The sequence below is a fragment of the Melanerpes formicivorus genome, unplaced genomic scaffold (assembly GCF_026170545.1).
Source record: "Melanerpes formicivorus ecotype bairdi unplaced genomic scaffold, bMelFor1.0.p_v2 SCAF_1, whole genome shotgun sequence".
NCBI lineage: Eukaryota > Metazoa > Chordata > Aves > Piciformes > Picidae > Melanerpes > Melanerpes formicivorus.
In genome coordinates, this window is record NW_027142353.1 from 6,203,356 (window position 1) to 6,229,473 (window position 26,118).

Here is a 26,118-nt window from a genome sequence, read left to right on the forward strand (position 1 = left end):
TTATGAACCTCTGCATCAAGCCACTTTAAGAGGCACTCTTCCTCTCATCCAAACCTGGGAGGGGAGAAAGGAGAAGCCTTGGACTATTCACATGTCAAAGCAGCAAGGAAGGAGTATCTTCAGTTTGCAAAACATCTACTATAATCAAAGTGTGGAAGAGGTTTGTAAAGAGGTGTGTTTCTGAAGCCAGTGGCTGATAGGAGTCAGAGGCCCGACTTCAATGATGTACAAAAATTACAACTGCTTTTAAATGGCATTTTTAGGCTAGGGAAACAGTTGTGAAATGAAGAAGGGGAAAGAATGTGAGACACAAGTGAGCACACCTTGCATTGTGTATATGAGCTACCCATTGTCCACCTTGCTACATTTTAAAAGCTATTCTAACAAGAGGCAGTAAAGCACATTCAAAATCAAACACAACCCAAGTCAGTATCTAGTGCTGAGAGGTAGAACTGTTGCAGCAGCCCTTCATCTGAGGAAGCAATAGCAAACAGAACCAGGCTTTCACAAAGGTCTTCAGGCGTATCTTGGAGAAGTCACTTGCCAGACTGCATGTAGGTAAAACTGCTGATAACAGACTGAAAGCCTGACCTTGGCATTCTTGCTCTTGGGCATAACCCAACAGATTTCACTGGCAATGAATTGAAGCCAGTAGCAGTATCACTCTTCTGTGTTATCTCCTGTGTCAAAACCTGCAAGTTGCCTTGTATTTTAAATATGATCAGGTGAAGCAAAATTTTAATGAGCTATTAAATATTATTAGACATCACAGATCTCCTTTCTACATCACTTTGAAACATCTATTGTCTTAATCAAAATTGTAGTAGTTGAGCTTTAGATCTTGTGTATTCCAGTTCTACATTACCAGATAACTAGGTAACTATCATAAAATATTAACAGCAATGAACTGTCGTTTAAGCCCTTTTATTCAGGGAGCACAGTAAATGCAGTGAGATTCAGCAAGCTCAGCACTGACAGACTGCAGTCCAGAAAGCTGCAACCCCACATATGGCCAACAACTTCGTAACTAAGGGAACTCTCATCATTTGACAGCTTCAGTTGTTGAGTTGATACTGCACCAATGACACTGCCAAACTTGAAGCCAAAAGGAATACAATCTACATTAGGTAAATATGATACTGAACTTAGAGAATGATAGTTGTTTTAAAGGCACTCAGTTAAAAAACAAACCAAACCTCCAAAACAACAATGAAAGCCAAATCCCAGCCAAACAAAACAAGACTAAGATACAAAAATTTAGATCTGTTTCAGCTTTACACCTTGTGAAACATAAAATGCTGCTACTTAAAACACTGAATGCAATCACAATCTGCTCACTGTACCTGCAGCTGAGACTGGGACAGAGAGCCTGAAAATAGCTAATTATGGGCAACTATGACAACTCTCTTGCTACAATGTAGGAAGTTCCTAGTTCAGGAGGCTGTAGGTGACCATGTGTGTGCTCCCACAACAGTTCAAAGTGGAAAGGCAGTACTTGGACTGAAATGTCTCACTCTTTGTCCTTGTTTGAGAATGAGAGAGGTAATTTATGACCTTGACCTTCAACGTTTTTTTAACCTTAGGCTCAGCTCTTCTATCTGTTCAAGTTGCATAACATGTAGTCAAAATAACCGTATTGAAGAGCAAGCTCAAAAGTGGTGTTCCTGTCCAAAGGACTAGAAAATAGCATGGAAAAAAAATCATCCTTTATTTTAGCTTGATTTCAGCTATAACACCAGATGCATCAATGTTCCCATCACTGAAAATTACCTGTGTATCAGAAGTGTACCAGAGTATACAATGAAGCCCAGAAAAATACTCCCCCAAACCAAAATGAAACAAAACAATGACCTTATAATTTCTTTACTGCATTTTTGTGATTCTCTTAAAATATAAGGCTATTTTAAGAAAGTATTAGCGATGTATTTGGGACACTCTTTCCTCTTCTCCCAAAGAGTTAAATCAAGATGGCACTTTCAGACTTATTAACAAAACTAGTCCAATCAAGTAGCAACTCATGTCCAGATGGTTGCGTTGTCTCTTACACTTCTGAGAAGTGTAAGTTACAGCTGAGTAACTAGCCATCTCTGTGAAGATTGAAGTTAGGAATACTGAAAGCAGTACATGAAAGCACAGTGCCATCCTACCTGTCACCAGGAAGCAGTCCTTGCATGTATGGATTGAATGATCCTTTTTTTGGTAAAGCTTTTTCTCAGCAAAGAAATTCCTACTTCAGAACGAACGCGCCAACTGCCTACGTGCATGCATACGTTGCAATGTGAAACGCAGTTCTTGTTCAAACCACTTACAGGGCTTAACTTTACAAAAGATGACCCAGTCTGTCGAAGTTTTTCAAGTTGTTATCACTCTTTCCAAAGGAACAAAAGGCAGCATATGGATTTTTCATATCATAGGTATTGATGAAGTGAGGATGTCTGTAAGACATACCGTCAGAGGCCTATCTAGAAAGGAAAAAACCTGCATCTTGCAATTAAATATGCCCTTAAAAAATCCCCTTAAACACAATAATGCAAAGAAACCAATTTTGCTCTCCTGCTTAATTAGGTCTCCTGCCTGTAGTAGGTCATCACATTATGTTGACCTGTGCAATACTTTATGGAAGAGTCACCTCCAGAGAGGCTGAAAGCCATTTCCATCAAGTGTATCGATGCTGACACTAGAATAGTAATATGTCTAACAAGGAGGAGGAAGGGCAATGTGACTATTTCTTTTCTTTTGAGTGAAAAAACCTCAGGTTTATGTTTTACAAAACTTTTTGTATTTTCCAAATGATGAAAAAAATGTTTCCCCGTTTTTTTTTTTGCTAATTCAATATTTCAAGCAACATCAAGGATTACAGTGCTTCTAACATGTTTTATTCAATTCACATAGAAAAGCATGCAGTATTAATGTAAAATGGTACAGTATTAATGTAAAATGTTCAGTGCACATTAGGTAAACAAGCCATTAGCATACAAACCCATTTTTATGGTCTATCCAGGCATAGTGAACACTTTTTGAATAACAATGCTTTTTGGGAGTGTGTTTGACTTCAAGAAACACAAGCCATGTCTGGAGTGTTAAAAAGACATTTTCTAAAGTGAAGTGCAGTAACTCTAAAATAAAAACAAAGAAAAAGGGGGCTGCTTACCTTAAACCCACCTAAACCAAGTTTCAGTACAGTGCTACGAAACAGTCCAAGCACCAACATTTCGTCTGGGAGGCAAGTCTTATGGCAAAACTGACACTGTTTTATAGCAATTTCATGAATCCATAGGACATACAGCTAGTAGCTGCCTCACACGCACAAGATGTAATCTTCAGGAATGAGAAACGCAGCCCTTACAACAAATTTTTCCATAAATGACTTATTTGACAAGACCACTTAAACCTGTCCTGTTCAAGGGAGCCATTAGCTGTGGTCACAACTGGAAGGCCATGTAGCCTGAAAACAATGAAACACACCCCCGCCAAGTAAACAAAATGCCTAGCCAAAGAAAGAATCTGGAATGGTTCTCCCCCAGGAAAGAGTTTGTAACGGGCAAGTGAATGTTCAGTTTTCACACAGTCGAAAAAGACAGGATCAGATTGCGTTGCAGTCATTAAAAATTAAGTTCACCTGTAAATATTAAACATTTTCAGGTTGATGTCTTTGAGTCATGTTCCATTTCCAAGCAGAGTCAGTTTTTGGTGGTTTTTGACGGACTAGCACTGGAAAGGCTGCTTTGAATTTTCCTCTTGGTCGACTGACTGGCATTTTTATTTTTCTTTTCAGCTACAAAGGAAGACACCCAAGGAGGATTAAGCTGATTATGCAGGTCAGATGACATCTTTAAAAAGCAGGAACCGAATTTTTGTTCCTCAGACAACCTTTGTGAGTTACTGAATAGCAAACTCTGGGAAAAGTCTCTTTGAAATAAACAGTTTGGAGGTTTGGTATCACCAGTCACTATGTTTTGGCCTGTAAACAGTGGAAAGTGGTCGTTCATATCTTGCTCAGATGGGGATAGGATGGAAAATGTAGCAGGCTTCCACCCAGTTCCGTCAATTGTTAGATCACTTGTCTCTGGACACTTGATACTCTGTTCTTCGTTCATCTCTTCCAGTTTCTTCTCAGTTTCGTCCAGAAGCTCAGAGCGCTCTGTTGACTTTGAAGAGTTATCAAGATCAGAGGACTTGAAATTATAGCATGGGCTCTTGCTATTGTCTGATTCAGACATCATCGAGTCCAACTCAGAAATTTTATCGAGGTAGGCAGCATCCATAGATGCCTCACTGGAGGTTCTTGTGCGATTCATTTCAGAAGAGCAGAGAGCATGTAACCTTTTAGGTAAGGAAGAACTTGTTTTATCGCTGGACTTTGTGGATTGCTCATCTGACTGACCAGCTACTGAATTTTGCTCTGATTCATCAAAATCTAAGTTCTCAGCAAAATTTGTTGGGCACGTCCCCCAAAAACCTGATTTTCCTGGAGTAAAACAGTTTAGCTTCTTTTTGCTATTACAGTTGCTTGTGCTGTGTTCTGGAGAATCTTTGCTACAGTCATCTGAAGTGTCACCAAACTTTTCAAATTTCAGTTTTCTCAGAAATGTTGATGGTTTCCTTGTATTTTCTTTTCCATCAGGAGTGTTCAATCGAAGGCGACTGAGAGACAGAAAAGGAGTGCATGGTGGTGGAAGGTCATAAAGTTCTTCATCTTTATATGGGGTACATTCCTCAATTTTATTCCACTGCTCTTCTATGCAGGCATCCATATTTGTAGTATTTTCATCCAGGAGAACCCCATGACATCCTGGAAATAGTTCTTTCTTTGGGGGACCCTGGGTATTTGAACCATTTGAACCATCTTGATTAGTAGAGCTGGAACAAGTTCCACCACGTTTCAGCTGTTCAAGACTGTCAGGGCTTTGACCGGAAGTCAAAGCTTTTTTCTCCTCAACTTGGGTTTGCAAACGTGTTGTATCTTCACTGCTCTCAGCTCCTTCAGCGTCTGTGGAAAGCACTCTCTCACCAGCTGTGCTCACTGTCTGGGTTCCTTCCCCTGCATTTTTCAGCTGTAAAAGCTGATACTCCATTTCTTCGATGTATTTATCACTTCTTTCCAGTGCCTTTTTCAGGCGGTTCATTTCACGTTCACTTTGTTCTACTCTGGACTGAAGGGCAGCTACTGTACACCTACTAAACCTGCAAGAATTCAAAAAGAAAGAAAATATTAAACTGGAAAAGGACATCATCATGGTGCTTTGTGAGCTCATTTCAGGAACAAAGCTATTAACCACTGTGTTAATTTGAAAACAGAAATCAGAACTTTTCTCTGCTAGTTATGAAAAGATATAAATCATCATCTATAATGCACAGGTGGGAGTGGAACATCTGAAAAGCCAAAATGAAATTATTAGTGGTAGTAAGGCAGTAACAAGCAGATTACCCTTCCAGGGGCTGCTTCTATCAGTTCAACTCAAATATGCATGAAGAATTATCCCCTAAAACAATGGCATAGATTTATGATAACATTTGAACAGTGGTCCACATCTTGAAATATTTACATTCAATCACTTTCCTACAGTACGGCAGTGTTTTACAATACATTTCTTACACAATGTCACCTTGTCAAATATAAAATACCTATATGGAATTCAGAAACTGCAATAGTCCTTTGAGGTGGTTTAAATACTTACACAGACCATTTCAATTATGTTCTTGTTAGATATACAGCTTTTCCTTGGTTGTCGTGTGGATGTACTTCCACTTACTTCAGAGCTCCTTGTTTTCTTGGGCTTTACAGCCAGAGCAATCTTATTTCTTCCTTCACTCCAACAAAAAAACAAACGTGCTGCCACTTGTGGTTTATAAAAGTTGTCTGTGTTTGTGGGGATTTCAACACAAGCACATTTTCAGCCGCCAAGATTTGGACTTGCCTTCCCCCCATCCTTCACCAGCTTTCAAGACTGACCTTCCCCACAGGGCAGGTGAAGGTTTCAACTATATGGCCTGACTAATTCTAACCTGTCACTGACAGCTGGGCACTGGGGAATTCCCATCTCCATTCGAGGCTTTCAATTTACAGTAAGAAAAAACAATTAAAGTTCTGGTATTATTAGGAAGGAGGAAAGGACCTGCAGCTACCCTACAACTTTGACACTTAAGGTTTTCTATCACAAAGAAATGACAATTTTGTATGTGAGCTTGCATGAATCTCTGCTTTCCATCTTGCAGTTCCACGTTACAGCATAAGCTTATACTCACTCTTCCAGCACAAACACTACCTGGAATTGTTTCTTTGTTCTGGCTGTCAGTACCTTTCAGTACCTTTTAGTCACAGGGAATTCCCATTTCATTTTCTGCATTCCATCCCCTCACCCCTTCACACAATGCTCACACTGCAGCCCTTAAACCAGCGAGGTCTGAAGGTGGTCTGTCTGTGGCCTGTGACTATGCTGGCAAAATATCCATGAATCTATGTGTGCTTTTCCAGCAAAATGTATTCTGTCTTTTTCATTCCTGAGTCCAAAGCAGTAGGAAACTGCTCTATGCTGACAATTGCAGTATAGTTAAGTGGGCAGTTTGGGAAAGTAATAACAAGCATCACAAGCCCCAAAACAAACTGGGCACGAGCAAACAGCTCCACTCACATATTTCACCACTTGGCTGCAGACTTTGAAGATTTTGATGGAGATGGTTCAGTGGTGGGGAACACTCACACACCTCACACACCACTCTAAGCAGCAGCCCCCCCCCCCCTTTTTTTTTTTTTACAGCACTGCTACTTGACCACTTTTAAAATTAGATCAGCCTAAGCTCCACAGAGTTTGTGTATGTGCCATTCAGTGTTTTCTGTACACAAAATAGTCACGTAGTAATTTTATATTTAGAATAGGAAATGTTTGCTTATTTTCCTCCCCCCTAAAAGTAGCTACCTGGATTGGGAGTCTATCAAGGCATGGACCTCTACCCAATTACCTTTGTCTTCATAAAAATGAAGGCAGACCATTTTCATCTGCTTACTCTATGGGTATCAAGTTTTCTCCATTGATTAAAGCTATTTCACTGTTTATGGTGGCATGCAAGAGGAGAATGGGAGAATGGGTACACAAGGCTTCCTCCTTCTCCCCTGGGAAATGGGATAAAAGCAGAGTCACTGCTCAAGAATGTTTCAATTTAATTTTCAACTGAAGGAGGTTACAATGAAATAACCCTCGTATAAACATATTTTGGCTTATGCCTTCCATCAGTAAAAGGAACTCAGATTTGGGTTTAAAATACAGAAGGAGCCATTGTGGCACAGCAAGGCCCAAATAAGACCCTTCCTGGTTCCTAGGGTGATCCAAAAGCATTTATTTTACCTTTCTCTTTAACAGACCTGTTTACCCTACACTGCTTAATAAAGGATATACAGATGATGCAAACCCACAATTAAACTTAATAGCAAACTGAGAGATGGGGGAAAACGCTTACATAAAGCCAGCAACATTGTCTGGGGTCTGCTGTAACAGACACTTTGACATAAAAATTAAACATGCTTACATTTACATGCATACCTGGCAATTCCTTTTTAATGGAAGAATAGTGCAGTATGTTTATTTAATGCAGACAGCATTAGTGACAGCCTGAGATTTGCTTATGAGGAAGAAGCACTGTATTCTCAAGTGCAACATTTATAACAAGTGTCCTCAGGTTAAAAAAAACCAACCCACACCACGGTATGTGGTTCAAAGCCAAATAGCATCACTAATATGTTAATTGTTGTAGAGGGATGTGCTTGGCAATTTTGGATTTCAGAAATGGAGCGTATGACTTGCTGCCTACACTTACCTCTGCAATTAAGCACCAGAACAGTAGTTGCTTTCTGTTCCGCCTTTGACACCTGCATGATTTTCCAGCATTTCAAGGACACGGCTTTTTAAGACAGCCATATTACAATGCACATGCTTAAACCAATTCCTCCTCCAAAGTGTGACAAAGTTGTTTTAGTTAACTGCTCTAGCAGGTCAGCAAATGGTTTAAAAGACATACGCATTTTGGTTCAAGAAGCCAGAACCCGTCTCAGAGATTTCCTCTGCACCCCCTCCAGATATACAGTAAGCTGTGCCATGGCCAAAGAGTTATGGTTTGATGATAACAGGAACAATGCGTGCAGTACAGTTGCATGAAAATCAATTAAAGTTTGATCTGACACTTCTGGATAAACTATTTTTCCTCAATCATTTGCACCACTTCACGCTTGGTAACAAGCTGATATATTCTTCAGTAGAAGTTAAGGTATTTGGCATACACATGGTAGAGAGCACTTTTCACACCCCTACACAAGGGCAAAGTGTTTTCAGTGTTAAGGTCTCACTCTCTAGCTGTATTACCTAAACAATGAATTTGTATCTCACTGCAGTTATTTCAAGTATGTCCTTTCCACAGAAAACCAAAAGCCAAGAGAAACTAGTGGTCATTCAAAGTTAACACAAGAAGTTCCATCTCAACATAAGGAAAAACTTCTTTAAGGAACACTGGAACATGTTGCTCAGAGAGGCTGTGGAGTCTCCTCTAGAGACTTTCAAGACCTGTCTGGACACATTCCTGTGTGACCAGCCCTAGGTGATCCTCCTTTGGCAGACTTGATGATCTTTGGATGTCCCTTTCAACCCCTACCATTCTATGATTATGTGACTATAAAGACATTTCTGGTGGGATTTGGATTCTTCAACACAAGACACGTAGTGACATTTAAGATGGCCTAACATCTTTTACATGACTGTTGGCCTCCATCTATGACTCTGGAAGGGTACAGGTGTTCTATAGGTCCTGTATCACAGCTGCTAGCCCCAGAGAGGCGTACTGGATGTGTTACATCCTCATTGGATGTGTCTGAGGTGACAATGGATGTCTAGATGAGCACTTGAATCCTGTATGTCAGGACCTTTCCTCAGAGTTTTCCTTCTTGTCCTAGCATCATTCTAACTTGACACTAACCAGAAAGCTGCATTCAGGTCTCATGTACAGTGAGCAAGAGGAATTAATGTTATATCTACAATGTTTCAGTAACCCTCTTTCACATTATTCCACAACTGTTCTCTCAGTTATGTTTGAGTACTTGTGAAGATGTTAATTCAGAAACTGTTTGGGGAATTTAATAGTCTCTCACCTACAAGAGAACAAATTTCATCTTATCTCTCAGTTCTACAAATTCAGCTTTAGGGTTTTATTTTCATACATCAGTGACCACTGTCTCCAGCATATGTCTTGCTGAGATCTAAACTCATACCAACTCAGTTTAAAACTACACAGCCTTATACAAGTATTTATCTTTGTGGATAGTAAGCAGCTGCATCAAATAGTTTTCCTGTATAACCATTTGCAGAAGACTGGAGCTGTAAGGATCAGTATCAGTATCACTAAGGTTGGAAGAGACCTCAAAGATCATTGAGTCCAACCTGTCACCACTATGGTGCAGAAGACCACTCCCTGGTTCGAATCACCTGATGGCCCACACTGGGGACCACCCTGTGGCTTAGATACTTTAGCATAATCAATTTTCCCAAGGAAACAAAGGGTGGGAAGTGGAAATGGCAATCCACAATCAGGACTCGTCAGAGTTTAAGACTAAGGCAGCGCACAACCAAACCCATCATTTAAACACCCATTTTTCACTTGGGTTCCACAATCCAGATTAGAAGAAAAAGGGAAGAAATTTATGAACAGCATAGCTGAAAGCTTTACTGATTTTTACAACTCTTCTGTGATATTATGTACCAAATGCAGCTGGACAAGAATGAGTTCTGTAATCATCTTCTATATCAATTATGACAGGTGACCTGCAATCTGCAGCAACATCTTGACAATATCCCAAGTTACATACAATTGCCTTAAAAGTGTGTCATAGGCAAAGAAGAAAAACCAAGCAGTTATTGTCCAATGGGGCCTTTTACTAGGAAGCACAAAAGAAAAAAAAAACAACAAAGAGATCAAGGTCAAGAGACAGCCCTCAATCACGCTGCTCCATTTAAGATCTGATGTCATGAACAAGTGAATCTGTAACAGAATTTGATTCCACTGAAGTCTTGAGTATAACCCTTCCACTCTACAGAATAGCTCATAGAATCATAGTATCAGTCAGGGTTGGAAGGGACCACAAGGATCATCTAGTTCCAGCCCCCCTGCCATGGGCAGGGACACCCCACACTAGATCAGGCTGGCCAGAGCCTTGTCCAGCCTGGTCTTAAACACCTCCAAGGACAGGGCCTGAACCACCTCCCTAGACAACCCATTCCAGGGTTTCACCACTCTCATGGTGAAGAACTTCCTCCTCACATCCAGCCTGAATCTCCCCACCTCCAGCTTCATTCCATTCCCTCTAGTCCTTTTTGACTTTCTACCTCCTTTTTGAAGGAGGTAGAAAATGAGCCATAGCAAGTGTTTCTACTAAGTTCAAAAAATAACATGTTATTTTCAATATAAGCAAATATTGAGCAGTAAATTCCCTTCATCACAGCTTACAAAGTACAAACCCATCTGAAGACACATGACTTTCCTCATAAAACCTCTCCTGAGCATCAGGGAAATCCACTTCCTTCACATCACATAAGTAAGGTTAAACTTTACTCTTTGTTGGATGACCACAGCAACAGGATTTAATCAGAACATCCAAGATACTTTCTTTGAAAAGAGCTTACCTTTCACTTAGGTGAATTCAGACAAATGTGCAAAGCATCTCAAGCTCTTTAACATCTTTCAGTGAAACAGCCCTGGTTTTCTGTGTAGGAAAGACATCCTACTCAAGGTTGGTGAATGGCTTAAGACAGAGAGGATCACTTCAGAACGACTGCAATCACCCACAAAACCAAACAATGAGACCTCAGTTTCCTTACCCATCTGCTTAAAGTTTAGATCTTCACCCCTGGAGTGGGTGCTTCCTCAGGTTTTAATACTATGACTTAAGAACTCAAATCCGCTTTGAAAGCTACTAAATAGCATTTTCTCCTATGTACTTTTAAGACAAAACTGCAGCTGGTCTTTGATGGCCACTACTCTGGCACATCAAGCTTGTGGGGAGCTGAGGAAGAAACCCAGTTTTCTATCAAGGAAGATAGCAGCATTCTTACTCTCTGCATCCTGGACGCAAGTTACTAGAAGTCTATTCATAGGCTCAGTGAAATACAGACTGAATCAAATAGTCTGACATGAGTGGAAGTATTTGTGTTAGATGAAAACTGAATGTTGTACAATAAGACCTAAAAAGACAACAGCCTTAGATTTCAGTGTGCAAGTATCTGAAGTCACAAATCTTGATAAGATAGCAGTAAAACTGGAGAAAGGGGGGAAAAACATTACAGAACAAAACAACAACAACAAAGTAACTCTCAAAACCAGAGAAAGAGGTAATACAACAATTTTATCCATGCTGCAGATACTTTTTCAGACTGGGATTTTAAGTGGCAGAAGAAATTAAATATTTAGGGAGAAGACTCCTAGGAAGCCTAGAAGTCTGGTTCAAGCTAATTTGAATCTAACCATTCATAAAATACACTATACCCTGGAGTAGATGGACTTGCTAGTTATTTTCCTTCAGGTAAAAAGCAAACATCCCTTTGCCAAAAATGCTTTTAGATCCATTGTGCCTTGCCAATAAGCTTAACAGTTTTCTATTTTAAGTAGAGCTGGAAGCAATAGGGATTTATCATCCTGTGAAACTTAAGTTTTAGAAGTTTTCCGGCACTGTATCAGGAAAATGGAAGTCGCTGAAATTCCTTCAAGGGAAAGAGCAAAGAAAGAGCACGCAACAACCACCAACAGTCAGTTTGATTTGCCTGAGAAATGAGGGACCAACACAGGTCTTTGGTAAGAATCAGAGCAAGAAACTTGCCTCTACTTGCTTTTGAGCATATACCAACTATATTGTAGTATGGTATTCTGGTGAAGGTCTACTCTTGGAAATGTTTCAGGGAAAAAAGGTAATAATAAATCTAATCAATCAGCAATGTCCGTTTTATTGACATACATGACATTTTCCAGCAGGTTTTGATGGAGATGAACAAATAAATAACAACTCAAGACTATGATAAAAGGAAAGTTTTTTACTGAGCACTAGAGAAGGCTAATTATATTTTTCCTGTGATGTCAGAGGTAGAGTCTACATTAGAAAGGGAACATTCACCTGCCATTAGTGTTTCCTTTGCTATAAAGCAAAGCCTACTATACTTAGATTGTGATATTTAGCCCCAGTACCATTATGCATACAATGAACTTTACTTGGGGTAAAGTGACTGAACCCTAGCAAATCCTTTCAGAAGTCATTTGATACAATTTTAGTTATTTATCTAACCAGTTGCTTATGCATCAATCTTTACCTGACAATCTGAAGCTAGAAGTAGAGAAATCACAGAATTGTCAGGGTTGGGAGGGACCTCACGGATCATTTAATTCCAGCCCCCCTGCCATGGGCAGCAACACTTTCTACTAGATCAGGTTACTCAGAGCCACATCCAGCCAGACCTTAAAACCTTCCAGAGATGGGGCTTCCACCCCACTCTTTGGGCAACCTATTCCAGTATCTCACCACCTTTATGGGAGATATGAGAAAGAACTCCTAATGTCTAATCTAAATCTATCCTACTCTAGCTTGGATCCATTCCCCCAGTCCTATCACTACCCAACACCCTAAAAAGCCCCTCCCCAGCCTTCTTGTAGACCCCTTCAGATACTGGAAGGCCACAATAAGGTCTCCTTGGAGCCTCCTCTTCTCCAACCTGAACAACCCCAACTCTTTCAGCTCCTCACAGGAGAGGAGCTCCAGCCCTCATGACAAATAAAACAATGGTGGTGACCCTCAATTACGAAGATCCAGACAGGTACATATTTAAAATTGCACTAGAGAGCCACTCAGAAACTTTTGCCAAAAAATTGCCTTCTGGATAATTCTGAATAAAGTACACTGCAACAACTGTGCTGGCAAATCTGTGTAGCTGGACAGAAAAAAGTTTTACTGTAGTGACACTGTCAGGCTCCAATGCTTATGTCTTCAATTCTGACTTTATAAGCAAAAGAAGAAAACAGTTATTGCAATCCCTCTTCACTGTGTGAAGTCTGCTTGAAACTTTTAGATACTATTAAAGTTTGACATCAGGTCTAGGAAAACGCTAAAAAAAACCCCATAACTCTTGGGTATTAGATTGGACCTAAATATTGACCAGACTAATAACTGCAAGAGTGAAAGTCTGTTTTTAATGTCTGCAAACAGCACTAAGATGAGAGACACTTCCTACGACCTGACTGGAATTGAAAAGAATTGTTTCAAGCTTGACACACGCATCAAAACATCGACCTGGTGAAAGCCAAGAAACAGGTATAAAGTCCTACGCTTTGGCAGGGGACATTAGCAGCACAAATGAAAAATGAGGTAGGAAGGTAACTTTCAAAGTAGATATTTAGCAGACTTAGTACTGGCCATTCGTGCCAGAAGTGCCAGTTGAAAAGAAGCAGCAAAAAAATAAGATATTGCAAGACATCAGTGCAAGATGTTGCAAGACACAAGACAGCTTTTCTGCTCTAATTAGTGCTACTGAGGCTTTACTTGGAACCTAGTACCCACTTCTATCTAAACATTATTGCTTCAGAAAACCACAGATATTGGAGAGCGCTGAGAGTACAGCAAAACCAAGTAACTACAAATTTTACTTTTAAGTCACACTTGTGAAGAAGAATTGGACAAATTCAGTCTGGAGTTTATGACTAAAACTGAATGGGTACAAATAGGGTGAATCAAAATTGCTAAATTTGAAGTGGAAGGCTTTCTTCCAGCACAAATTTTTCTTTGCATATACTTGAAATTCTTGCAGTTCACCACTGGGCTCAACATAAAACCAAACTTGATGAAAACAGCAAAAGCTGGTTACAGACATGTGATTGTCTACACTCCTGAAGTGTTTGCTCTTCACCCAGTTTAAGCCTGATTCATCTCATATGCTCAATTCCCACGTACAGCTGTGGAGCTAGCATGGGCCAAAGATCACTCCCAACATGACTGTTCTGGAGACTAAAAAAGTTTAATAGTAGAGACAGGCTAATTTGGCAGGCATCTGGGATGCAAAAGCAAAAAAGACCTTGATATTATCCAATTTCTAGTAACACTTGACTATATTTGTGCTTCTAAAGAAGAAAGTGCCTGGCTATTGTATGGTTAGATTCAAGATGGGAAAACAGTCAACTTCACTTGCCACAAAAACTGTTTTGCCACATCCTTGCCCTCCTGATATCTCTTTTTTTCTGATCAACAAGATGGCAAATCACACTCAAGCTAGAAAAAATGGAAGGTCTCTCCGCTGGGGAGTATACCTGACATTGGTAAAGTAAAAATCAAGTTAGATGAGACTGTCTTTTGTGGCTCTTCTTTTCTAGGATTTGTTTAATTACACCTATTTACTTTTCAAGTTTGCCAACTCACTCTCCTATCTTATGGGGAAAGATATTCATGCCATTAATGCTCTCTCCATTATCAAGGTCTTAAACAGGGCTCTGTCGCTTTTATTAGGCAATTTTCAGGGCAGAATGAACTTTCACGCCCTTTAACAGCATAGCACAAGGATCATGCTTCTTTCCTGTGGTCTCAAACAATCTGGCAAGCAAGTTCTCTGCAAGGATGAATTTCATCTTCCTGCCAGTGAGTTGTGAACTAGAACAAAATCCAGAGCTCTCTTCTCACATTACACAGGTATCTCCCAACCCCCTTCCTCAAAGGCACCATATAAAACTTCAGCCAATGCTACTTCTAGCTTTCCAGGTTCTAAACCAGTAAGACAAAAAAAGGTACAAAAACCAACAAAAGAAAAGCACACAGCTTTTTAAATATGAACACATTGTTTCACAAAGCACTTCCACAGAGAGGTATCTTACCACACAGTCATAATCAGTATGGCAAAGTTGCTGCTTTTTGAGGTAACTGTTGATGTATAACTGTTTTAATACAGAATATTAAACACAACCATCAGTTGCAGGGATGACATTCTCATGCTGCAAAAACTCTATATAATTTGCCCAGACACAAAGCTATCAGGGACTTTCATTGAATGGGGAACTTAAGTACACAAAACAAACCCTGAAGGCAGCAAAAGGAAGAACCAAACCAAACCAAATCAAATACAAACTAGAACATTTGCACTCAGTAATAGACCTACTTTGACCATGTATCAGATTTAGAAGGTCCCCAATAACAAAAAAGTTAACAATGCAATTCATCTAGCAAACCCAGTCCTTCAAATTGGCCAGCTGATACAAGGAATAGCACTTGTAGTCATGTCATATTTCTTCACTGTAGTCTTGCAGCTATTCTGTAAGTTGCATTTGTCACCTAGGTCTATGAGGAGAAGAATTCCAAAGTCTACCTGCAGACAGATATGCAACACCATGTACACCACCTCAGTTTTAAGTTAAAGTCCTACAACAGTTAAACAGTCCATAAATAAAATATGTTAGCTTTTAAAATATTCACATACTTTTGGGGTGATCTACTATCAACTTCAGCTTTTAGTCGCAAATTCTCTCTTAAAAGGCTATTGTTTTCCATGCTCAGTTTCTTATTTGCCTAAGGAAAAGAAAAGGAAAAAAAAATAAGTATACAGTAAATGAGAAATGACTTCCAATATTTATAGGACAAGCTGTTTCTCTTTTTTAAAGAGACAGAACCAGAAATGTGAAGGCAGGAAACAGCCTTCAGACAGGGACACCACTTAAAAATCACCAGGGGAAATGGCTTGCAAAACTGAAGAGCGAATAGACATTTTTTATTTATATTCCCAAAATACATTGCAAGTGTCCTATCTAGGGAAATAAAGACAGCTATGTTAGTTAGCACAGAAAGTCATTAAGGAGATGTACTAATGGCAATTCCATGTTTTTTTTTCCACATGACTAAATACGTTAAGTACATTAACATTACAATGTGCAGGTATCAGCAAAACTATGTTGAACAGCTTCCTCCATTCCAAATCAGAGTATGATTGCTTTGGCTTTTTTTGGCATGTTTTTAAAGCATAGTTATCCTGTGGATGCAAATCCATTATGACAACCTATTTGCAGTCTTTCTTCACTTTCTTCCAGGACATTGTGATTAAGACTCCCGATTCACAATCCTCCTTACTTCTTGAATTGAGGTCAATTCCTTCTCCTCATTTCAGCAGACACTCTTGTTAACAAGATACTTCACAGAAGTTTTCCTGCTGCCTTGTTTCAGAACAATGAATGCCAGTATCCTAACAAGCATAAAATACTCTTTGCACTTAGTCTGCTCAGTCTCTCTATGCTGAAAGCAGGACCACCTTTAGAGGTCCCTTCCAATCCAAAGCATGCTATGATTTTATGATGACTTGTAATTCATAGTCTCAGTTAGATGATGCTTCCTCTGCTTAACAGAATTATTATCCAGAGTTATATCTGATGAAGAAGGCTACAAGAGAAGGGCCACAAGAATGATCAGAGGACTGGAAGACCTGTCATATGAAGGAAGGCTGAGAGAACCGGGTTTACTCATGGGTGTACTTTGCATAGTATTTCTGCTACTGAGTTTGCCTCTTCACTTCCATACTTGTGATACTACATTAAATGATAAAGACGATTGCTATTTCTTGACTCAGTCTTACTTTAAGCAGAAAGTGACGGCAATTGCCACTTTGAGGGACCCTGTCTCACTGGGAAGCAATGGGTGGCTGAAGCTCCCAGGTCAGGTACTTCAGGAGATAAGAAAGTTCCAAATTGAGTATAAGTGGGAAAGAAGTCTTGCTGTTCAGACTGGTGTTCGTCAGTGCATGCTCAGAAGAGAAATAAGGTCTGAAAGAAGAGCCAAGAGACTTTAGGTACTTCTGGAATGGAACAGCTGTTGAACAGGGACTTGGACTTGATGATCTCAATGGTCTTTTGCAACTTAAATGATTTTATAATCACAGTGTAAGACTTGGTCCCTAAAATCCATCTAAACCTCTATTTTTATCTAACAAACAAATTGAGAGACTCCATTAACTTAAACCCTTTTTCTTGCTAAAGCTGCTGGGAAAAAAGCCAAAAAAAAGCCATGAAAATGAACAAACAACAAACAAACAAAACCAAACACCAAACGAACAAAAAACCCCACCCAAACCAAATCAGAACAAGAACAACAAAAGGCAAATCATAGACTCAGTAAGGTTGGAAAAGACCTCAAAGATCATCAAGTCCAACCTGTCACCTAACACCTCATGACTACTAAACCATGGCTTCAAGTGCCATGTCCAATTCCTTTTTGAACACCTCCAGGGATGGTGACTCCACCACCTCCCTGGGCAGCACATTCCAATGGCTAACAGCTCTCTCTGCAAAGAACTTTCTCCTCACCTCAAGACTAAACTTCCCCTAGCGCAGTTTGAGACTGTCTTCTTGTTCTGGTGCTGGTTGCCTGGGAGAAGAGACCAACCCCCAGTTGGCTACAACCTCCCTTCAGGTAGCTGTAGAGAGCAATAAGGTCTCCCCTGAGCCTCCTCTTCTCCAGGCTAAACAATCCCAGCTCCCTCAGCCTCTCCTCATAGGGCTTGTGTTCAAGGCCTCTCACCAGCCTTGTTGCCCTTCTCTGGACACATTCAAGCAGTACAGTTTACTTTTACAGAAAAAAACCCAACCTATTGAAACAAAAAAATTAGGCAGAAAAGAACTCCCTGACATGAATCCCCCTGAGCCTGCTACAAGTGATTAGAAGCTCCTGGTATCCTCTTAGGAGGGCAGATGATGAGTCCCAGCCTGTAAAGTTGAATTCTGGGTCTGAAAAAGCTAATATTGGAAACAGTTTATTCCTTTCAGTGTTTATCGCACAGTCCAATCAGGGCCAGAATTCGCTTTAGAGGCAAATCTAGAAGTGTCCCATTAAAAACAACAGAATGGCAGAACAGTATAATGCGGGCCTCTGAGTCTGTAGCATAGGAAAAGTGTATACACTATAAATGCTTACAAAGGGGGGGCTTTTCAGATGGCAGCCCAGCATTGTTAAGCAAAGAAAGAAAGGTGGCATTCTGAATAAATCCAAACCTGGTTCTTTTCACCTTGCTTTCCAAATTAATCTTGAAATTTCACTCTTCTCTCCAATGTCTGAAGAATCCTTCTTGCATCCACAGGTAGATTTTGCAAGGCATTTTTATTTAGATCTATTCTCACATGACTATATCCTGAATGCCTTCTTCTGTGGTACCAGGCTTTTTTCTTTTATATTGCATTAAAGATGTATAAAAAGCTGCAGGTTTCCAGTAAAGGATCTTCTGGTCATAAAATGCTGAAGCTTATGTATTTTTGGTCAAAGGGTCAAGTTACTCTGTCTCAGCAAATTGCACCAAAAATACAGGCCAGTGGGGAGGGCAACAGTGCACAATCTTCCTCAGCCAACTGTGCTGTGTTTGGCCACTGAATGTTGTAAAATAGATATATCATATAGATTATTGCAAGTCTGAAAAATCTGGTCATCAATACGGTGACAAGTGCTACCGTAATCCAATTACCCAGTCACAGAGTGACAGAGGAGTTGAAAAAGAGTCACATACAAGACTCACTGGAACAAGCAATAACATCTGACACTTGCAAAGGCTATATGGGAATACTATGATATATCAAGAATCACTAGAAGTCAAATTTTACCTTTTTGTTTTTTTCTTCTCTGGATCTATGAAGTACCCAGAGGTCATGCTAGCTTTCACTCCCCTTTAACTAACACAAGACAGTTACACTACAAAACAGCTGGAGAAAGGTATTTATTACCTCTTTTAGCTTTTCCACATTATCCATCACTTTTTCATATATGTCATTGGCAGTTTTCAGCTTTTTGCTCCATTCCTCTGGGGTTTCTGGGCCACTGGTACTTGCTTCATTTGCTGACTGGCTAGTTTTCTCATTTTGGCAAGACAAAGCTGATGCTGTAGGATCCAGAAGAGATTTTAGCTGTGTCTGTAAACTGAGGTTTTTACCTCTCAGATCTTCCACTTCTTTTTGCAATGATTCTATTTCATCCTAAAGGTGTCAGAAATTCACAGGAATTAAAATGATGCCTGAGATTAATTAAGTAATACTGGCAAGTTCCCACAGCTCTTTAGAAACATGAGTTCTGGTAAGCTCAGATTCATGCCTTCAATTACACATATATCTAAGTATGCTTATGTATTGTGCTCTAGGCAGGATTTTAATCAACCTCACTCTCAACCATAGCAAAGGTTTTAGTGAAGGGAATCCCTTGACTACATAAAGGACCCTGAACAAACTGGCGGGTAGACCAAAAGCTTCAAAGCGTGAATCTATTATTAGGGCACTTTGTGGGAGGATTTCTTGTATCAAGAGTGTTCTTAAGGTTGTCCTCTGCTGACTCATTGGCTGCTATTTGAGAATGCTTCTCTCAAATAATTCTGAAACATCACATCTTCAGGTGCTGAAAATGTCAAGATTTAAAAAGGCCTGGAAGGGACTGCTTCAGCTACACAAACTTAGTTAACATCTTAGGAAAGACTCTCAAAATGCAAAGAACAAAGCTCTTAGTTGTAGCAATCCGAAGCCACAGAAAACCAAAACATTCAAAAGCCTGTTTTTAAAGGAATAAAATAAGTAATTGATCCTGCATTGTTCACCAGCTTATATACTTCAGTTGCTCAAGGTGAGATTACTAAAGGAGGCCACTTATGGCCAAAACATATTTGCACAAATAATCAAACTGATTTATTTCCCCCCCAGCACGACAGTAAGAAATGTATGTTATCCTGTGCCTTTCTGTGTGCTTTTGTAGTTGATTCAGTAGAAAGGCAGGAGACCTCCTTCTCCCGATTCCTTTCATAAAGGACAACAGCTGAGCTACCAGCAAGTCTGTACCCTAAGCCCTTCCTTCCTCAGTGTTAAGGATATATACAGTGTCCATTTCCTCTCTCTTATCCTCTTCCTGCTACTAAGGAACCAACAGCTGAGGGGAAAAAACATTAAGCATGTTCCTTATTAACAGCTTTAGTCACCTTGTTCCTAAGAGTATTTTTCAGGTAGGAGAGTGGTGATAAACTTCCAAGTGTTCACACTCTTCCAGAAAAAAAGCAAAGTAATAAGAATAAAAACTAACCTATGCCAGAAGGTTAGAGTGGGCCTTAAAAATATAAATTTAATCTCCCTAAGCAAGAAGAGTTGCTTGCATTTGCACTGAAACCTAAACAAAAAGCAACCTGTCACATATCATTTGAAATTCCCACAAAACTACGGAATTGGCTGTACTTGGCTATCTGTAGCATGGAAAGAATGCCACCATGCCTTGAGCAGAATTACTGCCACCACCCCCCATATTCTTACCTCATACTCTTTGTGGAGCAATTCAAGCCTTGCTTTACGTAGGTGTTTTCTGACTGCTGGACTAAATATAGGATCACTTTCACTTGTTCCTCCTCAAAGCAGCACAGAATGACAGAAAAGTTAATATTGTTTCTTTTCAGTCAGTTCAATATTAATAATCCACCTTATAGTGCTTTTTATGCTACCAACAACTAATATTGTAACAATCTACCACCACAGGAGATTTAAAGCCCCTTCACTTTCAGAACAGGCTAAGCAGGCTAATTTTCCTATCTTATTTAAGACCACACTGTAAAAACAGAACTAAAGAGGGAGGAATCAAGCATATATTTTATCAGTACCCTGTCAGCTCAGCTATTTGGTCCTGTGTAAGTTTCTAAAGTAGTGAATATTCAGATATATTTTTCCCTCAGAACCAAATAGCTGAGCTGAAATATTATATCAAACAAAGATTGCAGCATTTCCTAGCTCTGGGGAAGTCCACATCCTCATTCAGGTGGTGTGGCTTTGTCTTATTTCTGTGCTACAAGACATTTTTGTAAAATAAAGCAAAAGGAAAGAAATGGTGAACAAAAAGAAAAAAGATCACAGACTCGTTTAAGATTCTGGATTTAAGTACACTATTCCTCAGTTAAATATTGACCTATTCTCTTAGGTTAACAAGTTGCAATGCATAGGCAGATTAGTTCAAGTGAGATGCACTTTCTTCAGTTAAAGCCATCATCCAACCAAGATTTAAAAACAACTACTAGAGTCAGGGATACTTGCTGCCTCTGAATAATCTAGCCATTAACAAACACATCATCTGTGGAATTTTTACCTTGTAGCTATTATGTATGCTCCTGGAAAGATTTAAAGTCAGATTTCATTAGATGCTGGTAAAAACCAAACAAAAAAAAAAAACAGAGGGGAAAAAATATCCAGGCATCTTTGGATTAAAAAGTATCTCCTCCAGCAGTAAGTATCAGAAAGTTATTTCAAAGCTCAAAGTTGCCCTTACCTATAATCTCCTTGCAAGGATTTTCAGGTGTGATGGGAATCCTGCAAGCTGGGCACTGATTATTGTTCTTCAGCCACACTTCAATACAAATGGAACAGAACACGTGGTTGTTGACACAGATGACTGGGTGACGGACCTTTTAGTATTAAGGAAAAGAAAAAAGAAATAAAAAAGAGAGACAAAAGAAAAGCCAACAGAAAGAAACTATGAATACTTTAAAACTCTTGTCAGGTAGCAACAGAGTAGGAAAATACACTATATCTTGGTGCAACTCTGGTCCTGCAGGAAAGAGACACTTGTGTCACAGGGCTAGCTTGGAGTGCCCTCATGACTCTCAACACCAAACTCCCCCATTACTGAAGGCATCAAAGCTTAGAACCATTTTTGCAAAACTAGGGTCCTTGGCTGCAAGAGCTCATTAATGTACAGTGTGGCAGGAACCCTTCCTTCAACCCACAACCTCCAAGAACTGCAGTCAACCACACCAGTGAAGTGAGTTTGCCTCCCAAGACAGAAAGAGACCAAAAGACAAGCATTAACTGATTTCTGAAAGTGAGGGAACGAGGGATTGCTCCTGGCAACAACCAGCACTTTGTCTTGGAAGAGGTGTCATTGAAATGGATAGTGTTACAGATTAACTCTAGATTGCACGTAATCAGCTTCATGGAAATCAGCTTTAAAAGGGATAAGGGCTAAAACCACAAAGCAGAAACATGAACTAGCAATCACTAATTCAAACCTCCTGCTAGATATGCATTGCTACTAAATAAGTCATCACCCATGAACGAGGCTGCTAACTGAAGGATTAAATATTCCAATCAGACACAGATCCTTTCAAGAAGCTTTCCCAACCCTTCCAAAACAGCAGGGTAAACAAACTTTTAGAAAATATTAATGAATATACATTATTGTCTCTTGTCATTTAAGTATAAACCCTGTTTGAAAGTAAGTGCGTGTAGAGGGACCAAATACAAAACAGAAGAAAAAGACTTTCTCCTATACTTATGTCTTATGGCAGCTACTGTCACGGCTTACTGTAATATTCACTCTTAAGACAACATTAATATCTGTGCTAGGAGTCTTAGAAATGGTTACTTGGTTTTCCTCTACCCCTTTCTTTGTCCAAGAAACTGTTTTGAGACATGGAAGTATCAATAGCTATTTAGATTCTACTGTGTTGCACATAGATTTAAGTTCAAGAGAATCCTTTCAACTTTAAAAGAAGGCCTCATCAAGCTCAAGATCTTCCTCTTTCATTCTATTTAAAGTAGTTAAAGTAGAAGGGGAAAAATAAAATGCTGACAGGGAGAAGCAAGCAACTGGAAAAGACAGCCAAAAAACACTTGGGAAAACAGATTAGATGGGTCCTGCAGTAATTGTGCCCATACAAACAGTGTTGCAGAGGATAAGAGCCAGGTGTTCTACTACTGAAACACACAAGGTCTGAATTCAGACCCAAATTTGTCAGCTTCTTCTCTGGTTTATTCTCTATGCCTCTATCACAAGATTCACAACATTTTTAAAACCTTCCATGACAGTTCAGGCAGCCAAACGCTCTAACTATACACAAATAGAAACTCCAATTACTGAAGGTGTGAATAGAGACAGGTTAAGGGATTTCTCACTGTGTCTGCACTCTTTCACCTGTAATTAAGGAGGCTTTTTTGTGATTAATGCAATCATTATCACACCAATACTTTGGAAATATTTAAATATTATAATTTCTAGTAATTTTTTTAATTAATTGTTATCTTGTTATCTACTGCTTTGCTTCACTAGGAAAGAGCTTTCTCCAGCTTTTCCATTATCAGCTAGAAGGAAAAACAACCAACAACTTTTTCTCTAGCCATACTTCTTACTCAGAAGCAGCCTGAAAATAGTTATATGGATGGTGATGACAGGATACAGAGCAGAAATGCATAACATAATCCAAACAGGAAAAGACATTTCAGGAGGGCAGGTCTCCCCCCTGGGGAGCAAGAGACCCTCAGTTACCCCAAACCTGACATGGAAGCACACTTCTTGCAAGTGAGTGATTACTCTATATCTCTAGCAAAATAGTAAGTCACATTTATTTCTCTCCAGGGTACAGTGCTTCTGATTTACACACCTTTACAAGTTTCATTTCAGGGCTGAGCTGTATGCTTTTGTTGGCTCAGGATTCACACAAAGTAATCCATGACACAACAGTAGAAGCTGCTATTGAAATGTCACACAATGGCTGGGGGTGCCACTGCCTTTCACCAGGTCCCTAAGCCACTGACTGTGACAAACCCCTGTGAAGGGGGTGGTAAATTGTGACATACTCATTACAAAAGAAGCTTTTAGCTTAAATTACAGCACAGTTTCAGTTTCTTAATGAACTACAATTTCTAGAAAGCCTACAGCTGTTTTGAGAAGGCTTGATCAGGTAGGTGAGCAACTTTCTTGTTTTTCCCCTTACACATAAAGCGATTACTATGCAGACCAAAATCACACATACAGGTCATTTCGAAGGCACCTCTGGACCCTCAAGCAACATTAATGGAGGAGCAGGCACATAGAAAAACAGGCACACTGATGCCATGAATTCCCAGACACCCTAAGGATGTTTCAATGCACACAGAATCATGTGCTCAAGCCTAAGCAAGCTATCTGCTTGCCTTTGATCTGCTCAGTACTTCAGAACCGAGATATGTTAGAAGATAGTCCAGACTGTGTTAAAAGAACGTTCAGGTAAGAAACATAAAATGTATCCAATCAGTTAAATCCTACTATAAATGATTATTTGCACATCTTGCCAATACAGTTGGTGACACCATTCACACTAATAAAATGTGCTAAAGTCTGTATGTCCTCTCCAGATTTTTGCTTCATTAGAAAGAGTGGTCAATACTACTAAGTTTCTCTTCAACATTTCTTATTACTCCCTTACAATTATGCACATGGAATAATTCCTATTTTGCAGTTAGTCCTTTCATATTTTGCAGAGACAGCAAGAGGCACATTCTGATTGTAAGGTGAGCCTTCTACTCATTTTGAAGTCTATGCTACAAACACAGAAGTATCAGAATATGTCAACCCTCCATGACACTTTCTACTGCACCCTACTAGAAAGATTTTTCCCTTAAATTAAATAACTTTTTCTTCTTTTAACCTTACTCTTGAGAGAAGTGCTTTTTTTTTCATGAAGTTCCAAGATAGTGACAGAAATATGTATTAAAAAAAAAAAGATATCCAGAGCTGCAAACTTTGTCTAAACACATAAACACCTTCATGCATCTAGAAAGGAAAGCATTCAAGTACCTTTATTAGAGATGCAAGATACCAAGTATGAAAACTATGGAAATCACTTCAGAACTTCAGAAAAGAAGCAGAAATCTGAAACAGTGGCTTTACAGCAAAACATGAGTGAATCTATCACGTGTCTACATTAGAAAGTCAGTAGGATCAGATTCAGTTTAATTTCACTCTCCTCTTTTCAAGAGTATTCACTCTGCATTACAGACACAGTAAATTTGTGTTCTCCATTTTCATTAAACAGAAAAATATGAAACAAGAGGTAACAAGGACCACATCCAGGAAGTCTTGCTCATCTTCCACAGAAAAGCCAAGAAATATGTAAACATGATTTCTAAAAGTATCTCCCTCTGTTAAGAGGTGAGAAAAAGGAGATGCTCCGCTACTCTCACTACCAGTACTACACCTACTTTGTACAATCGAAAGTGCCCATACTTTGGTTATCACTTCATGAGCAAAGAACTTAAAGGCCACATGAAGTACAAGGAAACCAAGCAATAAACGCCGGAGTATAAATATAAAAGGCTATCTCTTCCTTTGTAATTATGCTTGTGCTTTAAGAGGTTTATTTTATTTCAGAGAGCAAGGAAACAACAACAACAACAAAAAGAGTAGTGGGGAATGTACAAAGAAGCAATTAGTGACAGCTCTGAAATTAGCTCTGGGGCTTTTACAGAACAGCAGATTAGCAAAAGCCTTCTGTTTCCCGAGGGAGATGAAAAAGAGACCAAGAACGGGTCAGACAGAGGAAATGGAAACTGCTTCTCCAGATTGCTGCAGTTTTGCTTAATACTTTTTAAATCCACGTGGCGATATATCCCGTCTTTGTTTCACTTGTCCTCTACGACAAAGCACTACGCTCAAACACCAGCTCACGTACTGTTCTAAGAGATCATCCTATTGATACCGGAAGGGAAAAAACAACCACCAACCAACCAAAAACCCCCACTCGACCTCAAACCGGTCACTCTGGAAGCCATATACCCATGTTTCCGAGCGGGGGCAACTTCAAGGACTAGGGTTTCTCCAACAGCCCCGAGAGACTCCTACCAGGGGGCCGCACGGTTCGCTCGCAGGTGGGAAAGGCCCTGCCTGGGTGATGAGATCCTCTTCTCCCCGAGGCGGGGAGAGGGACCTCTCACTAGCCCGAGAAGAGACATTCCTCACCCCTGCCTTTCCCCCATCTTGGAGAAGGGACCCCATATCTCAAACTTTTTTTCCCAACGCAGAGCTGCATCCCCTTAAAGAGACAAATCCAGTGGGTTCCGGGCGGCGGGCCACCTCCTCCTCCCCTTCCCGTACCCACCACTGGGCCGCCTTCAGGCGAGGACTAAGAGGAAGGGGCAGCAGCGGGGCCATTACCTTGCCCAGGCAGATGTGGCAGGTGATAGGCAGCGTGAGGGACAGCGTGACACTCGGCCCGTTTTGCGCCATCGCGGCGGCCCGGCCTGGCTCTATCAGCACGGAAGTCTCACAGGCAGGCTTGCGGGCGGCGGTAACGGCAGCGGCCCCCCGTCAGCCCCACTACGGCA

The 26,118-nt window shown here is 40.0% G+C and overlaps 1 protein-coding gene across 1 annotated transcript; it reads right to left on the reverse strand.

The window, feature by feature from the left end:
* Window positions 1–1,748: 1,748 nt before the first annotated feature.
* Window positions 1,749–26,118, reverse strand: OBI1 (ORC ubiquitin ligase 1). The gene is made up of 6 exons (XM_068158045.1): window positions 25,949–26,118; window positions 21,308–21,443; window positions 20,308–20,399; window positions 18,751–18,999; window positions 15,477–15,565; window positions 1,749–5,184 (listed from the first exon to the last, which is right to left on the reverse strand). Exons 1-6 carry the CDS (start codon window positions 26,018–26,020, stop codon window positions 3,681–3,683), a joined length of 2,142 nt encoding a protein of 713 aa, XP_068014146.1. The 5' UTR covers window positions 26,021–26,118; the 3' UTR covers window positions 1,749–3,680.

What these genes read in the sequence shown, in the direction of transcription:
- OBI1 (XM_068158045.1), bottom strand. Translation starts at nt 26,020, where the DNA reads ATGGCGCAAAACGGGCCGAGTGTCACGCTGTCCCTCACGCTGCCTATC. An exon ending in TGCTCCACAAAGAGTATGAG is followed by an intron (nt 19,000 to 20,307) that starts GTAAGAATATGG and finishes TGACACCTTTAG; the next exon opens with GATGAAATAGAATCATTGCA. An exon ending in ATGTGGAAAAGCTAAAAGAG is followed by an intron (nt 15,566 to 18,750) that starts GTAATAAATACC and finishes TCTTTTCCTTAG; the next exon opens with GCAAATAAGAAACTGAGCAT.